Source organism: Priapulus caudatus, unplaced genomic scaffold (assembly GCF_000485595.1).
Source record: "Priapulus caudatus unplaced genomic scaffold, Priapulus_caudatus-5.0.1 Scaffold1722, whole genome shotgun sequence".
Taxonomy (NCBI): domain Eukaryota; kingdom Metazoa; phylum Priapulida; class Priapulimorpha; order Priapulimorphida; family Priapulidae; genus Priapulus; species Priapulus caudatus.
The window spans coordinates 11,109-22,881 of NW_014578783.1; the positions used below are offsets into that span (position 1 = coordinate 11,109).

Here is an 11,773-nt window from a genome sequence, read left to right on the forward strand (position 1 = left end):
CAAAAAAAACCCCCCTCTACAAGGTCTCTCTCTCTCTCACTTCACCATGACTCACTACTACTCTACTCCCCCCCTCCCGCCTTAACACGACACAACACGGGAGACTGGTCACTATCACGCACGCAGCCACATATATTTGTACATAACGCGCAGCACAGTGCAATGCTTTACATTAACACCAGGCACGCTGCATAGCTACATAACGCGCAGGCATACCGCACTGTACATAACGCGCAAGCACGCGCATGTACATAACGCGCAGGGCACGGCATGTACATAACGCGGCAGGACCACGCGCATGTACATAACGCGCAGGCACGTGCATGTACATAACGCGCAGGCACGTGCATGTACATAACGCGCAGGCACGTACATGTACATAACGCGCAGGCACGTACAGGTACATAGCGCGCAGGCACGTACATTATCATAACGCGCGCACGTACATTTACATAACGGCGGCCAGGCACGGCATGACATAACACGCAGGCACGTACACGTACATAGCACGCAGGCACGTACACGTACATAACACGCAGGCACGTACACGTACATAACACGCAGGCACGTACACGTACATAACACGCAGGCACGTACACGTACATAACACAGGCAAGTAGGATATAACGTAGGACCCGTATATGAGTATGACCCCATTAATCTACTCCTCATAATCACGCAGGCACTGTACACGTACATAACACCAGGCCACGTACACGTTACATGCACGCACGGCACGTGACAACGACATAACACGCAGCACGTACACGTACATACGCACGCAGTGCACGCCACACGTACATAACACGTCAGCACGCACACGTATCATAGCCACGCAGGCAGCCCACGGGGGGGTGGACATAGCACCGCAGACGTACGACGTACATAACACGCAGGCAGCACACTACATGAGCAGCAGGCACGCACACATACATAGGCACCAGGGCACGTAAACACGTACCATAACACGCAAAGGGGCGGCATCACACGTTACATGAACACGCAGGCACGGACACTACGCAGGCAGGTACACGGTCCAGTCAACACGCAGGCACGTACACGTACCATACAACACGCTAGGCACGGACATGTACAGTAACTCACGAACAGGTCATGCACACGCTCCATAAACACCGGCAAAAATAAAAAAAAAAAAAAAAAAAAAAAAAAAAAAAAAATAGAAAGATAACAGAACAAAAAAAAAAAATAAAACAAAATAAAACAATGACGCACGTGCATGTGACATAATCATGCAGCGCCGTACACCGCGTACATAAACGCACGCAGGCACGTACACCGTACATAACACGCAGGCACGTTGCATCGTACATCTAACGATCGGCAGCACGTAACACGTACACTAACACGCAGGCACGTACATGTACATCCACGCACCGGCACGGCCACGCACGCACACCGCTCTTCACCGAGTTCTACAGCAGCATCGCGGATGGCGGTGAGGGAAGGTGCGTCAGCCACAGCACACGAGCGTCACTGGAGCGCCCGCGACACAACCACAGCAGACCCCCTCCCCTCTCAATCCCCTCACCCCCCGCCGCCGCGGCACAACCACAGCACGACCCCCTCCCCTCTCAATCCCCTCACCCCCCGCCGCGGCACACCGTCAGCCACGACCCTCCCCTCTCAAATCCCCTCACCCGGCCGCCGGGCATACCACAGCACGACCTCCTCCCTCTAATCCGCTCACCCCCGCGCCGCCGCGCCATAATCCACAGCACGACCTCCTCCCCTCTCAATCCCCTCAACCCCGCGCCGCGCACAACCACAGCCGTGACCCCTCGCCTTCCTCATATCCCTCACCCCCCGGCGCGCCGCGGCACAACCGCGCAGCGACCGACCCGCCCTCCCCTCTCTAATCCCTCACCTCCCCGCCCCGCGGCAGTAACCACAGCCATCGACCTCCTCCCCTCTCAATCCCTCACCCCCGCCGCCCTGCGGAAATTCCACAACGGTGGCGGCACACCGCAATGTCGGCTTGGCCACCTAAAGCGAACACCATAAACAACCCCACCCCTCACCACGCGACACCACTAACGTGTAAAATGCACAAACTCCCATCCCACGCGCTGTTTCATGCCAATCACAAAATTGCAAATAAATTCCATATAACTGGCCAGATACGACCTATTTACAAACCTTTCGCCTCTAAAGAGTCTAATAAACTCACGATGCACCACACCTATATAGTATATATAATACTATATATATAGCTATATGTATGTATATATACTGTAGGATATACACGTGATTGTGTGCATACATATATATAGGCCCGCCGACAACACATGCGACCATCAATAATCTTTCTTCTAAACAAAAATAAAATAAAAAAAAAAGTTCAAAAAAAAAAAAAAAAAAAAAAAAAAAAAAGAAATGTTTGCCGCATTCTCTCTCCGCCAGTATTAGCCACTTATTAACCGGCTGCGAAAATATTTGCCGAAGGCGCAAAAGCAAAGGAGCGAGAATTGCAGCATCGTTCTGCCACTAATAGTCTGCAGCCTTTTTATAAGTTAACACAGTATTTGCTACAAACTCTGTGTTGCATGGGTGTATGCGCATGTGTGTACGCTGCGTGGTGTGTGTTTGTTTGGGTGCTTGTGTGTTGTGTGTGTGCCTGCATATACGTATGTTTAGTTGTGTGTCGGCTGGTACGTGCGCGCTGCGCGCCTGTGTTGGTCTTGCGTGCTTGTGGTGTGTGTGTGTGTTGGCATTTCGTGTATGTTTGTGTGTGTGCTGCGCGTGCGTTAATGCGCATGCGTTATGGTGTAATGTTGTGTGTATGTGTATGTTGTGTGTGTGCCTGGGTATGCGCATGTGCTGTATGTGGTGTATATGTGTATGTTTGTGTTGTGTGTGCACGGTGCGTATCTGTTGTGTGTGCAATCAATCATCTCACGCGTAGACTAGCTAGCAGATTGTTACAATTGCCCTACACACCGGCAGTCCCGAGTCCTCTCTCTTCATCCTATAGCCCGTATCGTACAGTCAGTTTTGACTTTGGCGCCTTTGCGTACAATTGAAAAGAGACATCTTAAGTTCTAAACCACATGCACAGATAGGCAGCCACCAGCCCATCACAGTGTACAAGTGCATGTAGTCGTAACGACATGGCCGCTAGCATACACCTGACGACGCATGCCGTCCACGACATAACTGGCGCCCGTAGCAGCGAGTCCGACAACATATCAGCCCGCCCCTTGTAGGCGACAGTCACGGACATAGCGGTGCCCCTGGAGTGAGTCCACAACCAGATGGCGCGCCATCTGGAGGACAGTCCATGCCCCGCGCGCTATGTGGGCCGGCGGCCTGGACGCGCGGGCGGCCGCGTGACGGTTAGCGGCTACCGGGCGGCGTAGCCGGAGGGTGGAATAGGCTCCACGCCGTGCGCATGCGTGGGCCAGCGCGGGGTAGTGGCTGAGTGCGGCATTGTGATTGGTGGCGTGGAGACGGCGCGGGGTCTGCCGCTGCTCACTCCCCAGTCGACGTGCGCGCCCCCGCAGCATGTGAGTCATCAAAGCTGGCGTTCGCAGGACTATCTGAGCGCGGCGCTGGCTGCGTAGTGGAAGTGGTGATCGGTCTCTGCAGCTTTTGGCTGAGGTCAATCGTCGTGTGAGGGTATACCTTCCATGCACCAGGTTGGGAGCTGCCAGCCTGCAACCAGTGAAGCGCGTCGGTCGGATCCGATGCCAACATCAAGAGCGCAGACGTTAGGTGTGCGTAGCGTGGAGAGGAACAACAACGATAACGTGATAAGAGAGGAAACGGGGCAAATATAGATGATCAAGTCGTTGGCCGAGGAGCCGAGACGAAAAACACGATGCTAATTGAGAGAAAACGGCGGGAAATGATATGATCAGTGGTGGCCGAAGGAGCAGCAGAAAATCATATGACGTCACGGCAGCATTGTGGCAACATCCATCGGATTTGCTCCGCCGAGCAGTATACACGATGATAATACACATACGCGGTCCATGCGAGCCACGCCGAGGCGCAGGTGGCGTAGGGGCAACTACTGCACCTACCTCTCCGCTAGCACGGTAGTCCCCCCGGCGGCACCTGTAGCTCGCATGCAGGAGTTCTCGGGTAAGCTCGGACATCGCCGTGCGTGAGCCCAGATCGTCCGGCCTGGCCTGCTTGTTGTCTATGCTGATCCGATATCTCAACCCGCTCTCATACCTTCATGCGGAAGCTATGAACGCACGACACGCGGCGGTTAACGAACAGTTCCGTTGGGAAATTCTTCAGTTAAAAAGCTTTTCCAGCATAAAACAGATAATATTCTATTTTGTTGCGAACTTTCCGTTGAAACAGGCTATTTTAGTGCCCTTTTTATACTTTCCAGACTCTGACAAATCACATTCAAAATTTCTGACAAGGACCCAAGACACGCGAGAAACACTCGAAGTCATTCAGACCTGCAAAACCAAACATTTGAACCATCACAGGCATCTCACCTCGCTCTCTCGCCTCCTCACCTGCACTCTGGTTCGTACAGAGCATGCGCTGTGCAATGGTCATGAAGCGTGCCGGTTCGATTCGTGGGCGGTCCGGCTGCATGATAGCGGAATCTCGATCACCTCTCCATCGATCCTTCGCATGCTGCTGCTGCTGCTGTGCACGGGCGGTGCCGGCCCGCGACCGCGACAGCTGCGCCACGTGGCTTTCGACCTCACAATCGCCCGCCGTGCCCGCCGCCCCCAGCGGCGCCAACGCCAGGGGGCGACTGCCTGCGCCGGCGACGGCCACCATTCTACCGGCATGTTTTCTTGCGCTGGAGCGCTATCAACTACCGGCGGAACGGAAGGAGAAGACGCGGGTTTAGTGAACGACGCAGTCCAGCCAGCGAGAACGGAGCCGCCCAGGGACAGCAGAGAAAATCTATGTATCTCAGCCAAGGCTTGTGACATGATGAAAGCATCAAGCGCCGAGTCTACAGCTGTGCTCACGTCAGCGCGCACGCGGAGGCCCGCGCAATCCTCTATAGCAGGACTCAGCCGGCCCAGCGACGGATACACAGTCAAAACCTGCGGATACCGCTGACACCCACGCCTACAGCAACCGTGCTATTAAAGACGCTGTTGGCCCATCGAGTGCGGTTGTGATATGTGAACTACCTCTATAGAATGGACACCCTGCTCGAGTGGTGGCCTTCGTATATAAGGTTTTGTACCTGTATATCCACGGACACCCGGCACGTATGCAGCCTATGGTTGCTCAATGCCTTCATGGCAGCCACTGCATCTTACCAGAAGCCGACACCAATACTTGAATTCACGCAGAGCGAGAGAGAGCGAGAGAGACGAGAGAGAAAAAGAGAAGTGAGAAAAAACGAAAGGCAGAGAGAGATAGAGACCATAGACAGAGAGCGCCAGATAGAGAAAAAAAAGACGGGCAGAGTACAGTATGAGAGAGAGAACGAGAGCATGCTACCGCTTGGCCCCGCCGTGCAAGTGTCGTCGCTCCTGTGGTTCCAGTCACCCATCCCTTCTGTCCTACTGCGACAGCCCGGGGTTTTGCCTGCCAGTACTGGACACGGCTGCGGCAGGCAGCGTCCGACGCGCGGCGCGGTCCCGCCAGCCCCGCTGGTCTGCCGCCAAAACGAGAAAACGAGACAGCGCACAGGCACGGACACGGCTGCGACTCGTCGTCAGCTCCCCCGCTGCGCGACTCACCTGTCTGCTGTTCGCGACACTGCTTGTAGCAATAACTCTCTCACACGTGAGCGGGCCGTCGCCTGACGGCTGCTAACCGTCTGTAATAGGCTGTCCATGTTTACGCCGCTCGTCACCCCTGAAACAAGAGCAGCCAGCTGACTGTCCTGCAGACGCCTGCGCATCTCGTCGACGACGAACGCCCCGGGCGGAAGCGCACCTCTCGCCGGTGCCTGCCCTGCCTCTCTCACACGACTGCTGCCCCTGCCTGCCTTGCTACAGACTTGGCCCTGCCCTGCAGTCTGGACTGTCGGGCGGGGGCGGAGTGCCTGGGGGTGGTCAGTAAGGGCAGTCCTGGATCGGAATCATAATGGTATCCGGGAACTGTAGCATGCAGGGGGGTAGTGTCGTGCCGGGCTGCCGACAGTGTTACGAGATGTACAGCAGAGCTAGGTAGCTGTAGGCCGTCCTGTATACAGAGAGTTGCGCCCATGACCGCAGTCGGAACAACAAGTGCCGTCATAGCCCGACGCGGCTCATCTAACGTCTAGCGTCGGTCAGTGACTCTGCTGGTGGAGATGCAGGATTCTAGTACAACCCTGTTTAGTCCCAAATGTGTTCACAATACACGCCTGAAACAGTGGAATGACCAGGAGGTATCAGCCGAACCATTACTCAAAAGAATGTCTGTTGGCGATCCGTCTACTGAAGTCTGCCACCCAGCGCCGGCGATGGCGCGTTACGCTTTAACGGTCTTCAGATTAAAGATGGAATGCCTCCCATTCATTCGCTTAGCTCAGTCAACAAACTATTTGCAAGACAAATAGAACCACTCAGTCCATTTACCTACGGCAAGCCCTACAGCTGCAAATCTGCAATTAGAGAGCTGCGCCACCGCTGCAACCACATTGAATGCCAGTGCAAAAAAAACTGCGCCCAACACCATCAACAGCCATGCGCAGTGGCCATACCGTTACCATGCTAACCATACTGACAGTACAGAGACATAGAAAGTATACGATTTAATCCCGAAGTATACACCTTCTTTAAGCCAATCTTAGCTTTTGAAAGTTTACTTGTGACGATTAGAGCCTCACTATCATCAGCGCATGATATTTAAGATTCTACTAGCCAAACCCGGCAGTCAAAATTCTTCTAACAGACAGTCAACAATCCAAGTTCTAAACCGTCTCCTGTGGGAGGGTCAAAAGTTAGTCCGACAACTTACTCTTCGCATGTCAGCAGAAAGGACACTTCATTGCGTCCTTCAATAAAGCCATAAAATGACCTAGCGTCACCGCTGAAAACAAAAAAGCTTCTTCAATCGCTTCCGTCCAGACTCATTTCCTCAGAAAAATGTCTGAAAATCTGCTCATGTGCCCTCAGCTGACTTATGACCTCCGACGCCTCCAATTTGGCACAGTGATTGCGGTTTTCCCTACCATGATGCTACTCACCGACTATACGAGCCTATGTCGAGCGGGCGCGCGTTTAGATTTGCGCCGCAATTCTGCATCTTCCTTCCGATAGCCACCGCCCTGCCGCCACCACGTCGTCGTCGTCGAGCCTAGATGGCGCTCACCTCAATGTGAGCTTCTTCAACTGTTCGTCGACGCCCGACACGGACGATCGCATCATCAGGGTGTTCGTGCGCGTTGTCTCCACCCTCTCCGCCTTCTACAACTTCACGTACTCGCCGCACTACGTGTGCGGGGACCGCGGCATAGCTGGCGTGTTGCGAGACCTCGTAGACTCCACCTACGACGTGTCGTGTAACGTCATCAAGGTGCCGGAGCGAGGGCGAAGCGTCAGCTTCCTAGAGACGGTCATCTACAGCGACACCGTGTTCATCGTCCGCGCCCCGCCGGCCGTCGTCGAGACTCTCAGCGTGTTCTCGCCGTTCAGCGATGCAGTCTGGGCAATGTTCTTCGCTTACGGCGTCGTCAACACCCTGCTGCTGTCCGCGCTGCACCGCCGCCACCGACTATCCCTGCCGGGCCCCATCGCATCCCCGCCGGGCCCCATCGCATCCCTGCCAGGTTCCATCGCATCCCCGCCAGGCCCAATTGCATCCCCGCCGGGCCCCATCGCATCCCCGCCAGGCTCCATCGCATCCCCGCCGGGCTCGATCGCATCCCCGCCAGGCTCCATCGCATCCCCGCCGGGCTCGATCGCATCCCTGCCGGGCCCCATCGCATCCCTGCAGGGTTCCGTCACATCCTTGCCGGGTCCCGCCTCCCCACCGGCTCCCACCTCCCCACCGCCTCCCGCCACCCTACCGGCTCCTGTCTTCCCACCGGCTCCCACCTCCCCACCGGCTCCCGATTCCCCGCCAGCTACCACCTTCCCATCGGGTCTCTCCTCCCCGCTGGGTCCCAGCTCCCCCTTACGGGGTCCCCCTGCCTCTCCTTCAGCTCCCACCTATCTACCGGATCACTCATCCCCGCCAGCTCCCACCTCCCCGCCGGGCCCCACCTCCCTGCCAACTCCCGCGTCCTCGCCGGGCACCGCCTCCCCTCTCGTCAGCTACTTCTCGATGTACGTGATCGGCACGCTCGCGAATCAGGGCGGCACGTACAACCCGGTGCACGCGGCGGCGCGCCTGCTGCACACCTCCTGGTGGCTGTTTGTCATTGTCATGCTGGGTCTCTACACTGGCACCCTCGTCAGCTTCCTCTCCGTGCGAACCACCATCGCGTACCCGTTCACGAACCTGCGCGAGGCTGCAGAGGGCGCCGTCGTGCCCGTCGTGTGGCGCGGCTACGCGATAGAGAGCCTCCTGCGGGACAGCCCCCCGCAGTCGGACTTCGGCCGGCTGTGGGCGAAGGTGAGCGCTGACCCGCGGGCGACCATCGAACACGAGGAGCAGTTCGCGGAGCGGCTTATGTCGGGAGACTACGCTTACATCGTCAACGACTGGTCCGGAAGCTCCCTCGTCGAGCAGGACTACCGGCAGACGGGCCGCTGCCGCCTCAGCATCATCCCCGTAGACTACAACGTGAGAATCAGCTGCGTGGTCGCCCCCGAGAGTCCCCACAAGGAGGCGCTGAACCGCGGGATCCGCGCGCTGAGCGACAGCGGCCTCCTGGCAATGTGGCAGCGGCAGGCGATGTCGAGGGTCAGTGCGTGCGCGCCTCGCGCCATCGCCGACGTCGTTGATAACAAGCTGAGTCTGTCTCACCTGCGCAACATCTTCAGGTTCCTGCTGGAAGGCGTCATCGCAGGGCTGCTGGCGCTGATGGGCGAGCGCGCGGCGCAGTGTCTCATACACAGACTACAGAGGAGACGCCTGGCTGTGTACGCCCCTAACGTAGGCGTCTGATGATGCTGCTGCTGCTGGGAGGAGGGATGGAGAGAGAGATGAGGGGGCGGCGGCTATGTGTGTATCACTGACGTGTGTGTGAACGAAGCTGCAGGTGCGGTGGTGGCGATGTGCACTCTTTTTAATTGAACGTTGTAGTATTCGTTTGGGCTAGCGATTCAATTATAGCTTGTGTGTACACAGTGTGTTTTATTTCTCGACCTGTAGCTCTCACTGCAAAAATAAAAAATGTTGCTATTCAATGACTGCCTGTTGTTGATTCTGCTGCCTATTACTTTGCTATTCTGCTGCATGCTCATCCATCAAACATCTATCCATCTGTCACTCCACCCAGCCACCCAGCCATCCATTCAACCATACAACCACCCATCCATCCTTCTATTCATCCATTCAACCATAGAACCACTCATCCATCCTTCTATTCCAAATCCATTCAACCATGAACCACTCATCCATCCTTATTCATCCATTCAACCAATAGAACCCACTCATCCCATCCTTCTAATTCAATTCCATGATTCAAAAACCATTTGAACCACCCATCCATCTTCTACCTCAAAACCAGCCACTATCCACCTCCATCCATCGAAACACTTCAAGACAACAACGTGAATAATAGAAACATGTACATGATCACCACACTCAGTTTTTTTAACTAGACATGATTGGTCCTCATTGTCACTACGCATATCTTACCATGCTTAATGTACACGCAAATGCCCGTCAGCGTAGTGACTGAGTGGGATGGGCGCTGACTGTTGGGTGTGGGTGGAGGGGTTAACAGCGCTACGGGTAGGCTTGGGGTGCGGACGGCAGTTTGCTGTGGATGAGGGCCGACGGGAGTCGGATGTGCTGAACTTATTTAGGCCTTATACTATCGTGTCGCCTGACGTGGACCACGGCAAGCACGTGGCCATACATATATATATATATATACTATATAATCCACGCACTCACTGCTGCTCGCTCTATAGTGTCCCTATCGCTTCTTCGCACTCGCAACGGTTTCCATGAGGCGCCACGGTTATCGTTTACAAATGTGGTTTGACGGGGCGTACACTGCTGCTGCTTGCTGGCCACTGTTTCGACGAGCAAAACATTTCCTCGCTCACTCAACTTACATTATTAACCGAGTGGTCCCTTATATGAAGGGGTGGGGGGCTGATCACTGTGGACATCACGACTGCGCTGCTGTTGCATGCGGGCTACCCTCACATAGTAGAAAACATACAAGGTCTCTCTCTCTCTCACTCACCATGACTCACTCACTACCTCTACTCCCCCCTCCCCGCTAACACGACACAACCACGGAGACTGGTCACTATCACGCACGCAGGCACATACATGTACATAACGCGCAGGCACGCGCATGTACATAACACGCAGGCACGTGCATGTACATAACGCGCAGGCACGCGCATGTACATAACGCGCAGGCACGCGCATGTACATAACTACGCAAGGCACGGCATGTACATAACGCGCAGGCACGCGCATTGTAAGCATACACGCGCAGGCACGCGCATGTACATAAACGCGCAGGGCACGCGCCATGCTACAAACGCGCAGGCCACGTGCATGACATAACTGGCGCAGGCACGTGCATGCTACATAACGCCGGCAGCGCACGTACAAATAGGCATGGCATACTTATAACGCGCACGGCATCGTACATGTACCATTAACGGGCGCACGGCTAACGCTCATAACAGGCACTAACATAGCCGCGCAGGCACGTACACGTACATAGCACGCAGGCACGTACACGTACATAGCACGCAGGCACGTACACGTACATAACACGCAGGCACGTACACGTACATAACACGCAGGCACGTACACGTACATAACACCAGGAGTAGATAATAGGTAGACCCTATAGAGTAGACCCCATTATCTACTCCTGATAACACGCAAGGCACGTACCACGGTACATAACACGGCAGGCACGCTACACGTACATAGCACGCCAGGCCACCGTACACGTACATAACACGCAGCCGACACTTTAATCACAGGGCGCACATAGCAAGTAAACGCCAGGCACGCACACGTACTATACGCACCGCAGGCAACGCACACGTACATGACCAGACACGCTAGGCTTGCACGCTTACACGTACATAACACCGCAGGCACGTGCATGTTACATAACATCGAGGCACGCACACGTTACATAACACGCAGCGGCACGTACAGTACTACATAAACAGCAGGCATGCACACGTATACATAACACGCCAGGCACGTACACGTAACATAAACACGCAGGCCACGTACATGTAATCACACGGCAGGCAGTACACGTACATAACACGCCTACGCAGCACGTGGCATTGTACATTAACATGCAGGCACGTACACGTACATAACACGCAGGCACGTACATGTACATCCCACGCACGCACGCACGCACGCACACGCTCTTTCACCGAGTTTCTACAGCAGCATCGCGAGGAGGCGTGGAGGAGGTCGTAGCCACAGGGACACCACGCAAGCGTCACTGAGCCGCCGCGGACACAAACCACAAGCAGGCGACCCCTCCCTCTACAATCCCTTCACCCCCCGCCGCCGAGCATAACCACACCACGACCCTCCCTCCTCTCAAATCCCCTCACCCCCCGCGCGCCGGCACAACCGCAGCACACCGTCCTCCCCTCTCATTCCCCTCACCCCGCCGCCGCGGCATAACACAGCACGACTTCCCTCCCTCTCAATCCCCTCACCCCGCCGCCGCGGCATAACCACAGCACGGACCCTCCTCCCCTCTCAGATCCCT

At 55.6% G+C, this 11,773-nt stretch overlaps 1 protein-coding gene across 1 annotated transcript; it reads left to right on the forward strand.

Annotated features, from left to right (window-relative positions):
- The first annotated feature begins 7,310 nt into the window (after positions 1 to 7,310).
- LOC106817426 (proline-rich receptor-like protein kinase PERK8) lies at positions 7,311 to 9,425 on the forward strand. Its single transcript, XM_014822092.1, has one exon. The coding sequence runs from the start codon at positions 7,594 to 7,596 to the stop codon at positions 8,992 to 8,994; it is 1,401 nt and encodes a 466-aa protein (XP_014677578.1). The 5' UTR covers positions 7,311 to 7,593; the 3' UTR covers positions 8,995 to 9,425.
- Positions 9,426 to 11,773: the final 2,348 nt, after the last annotated feature.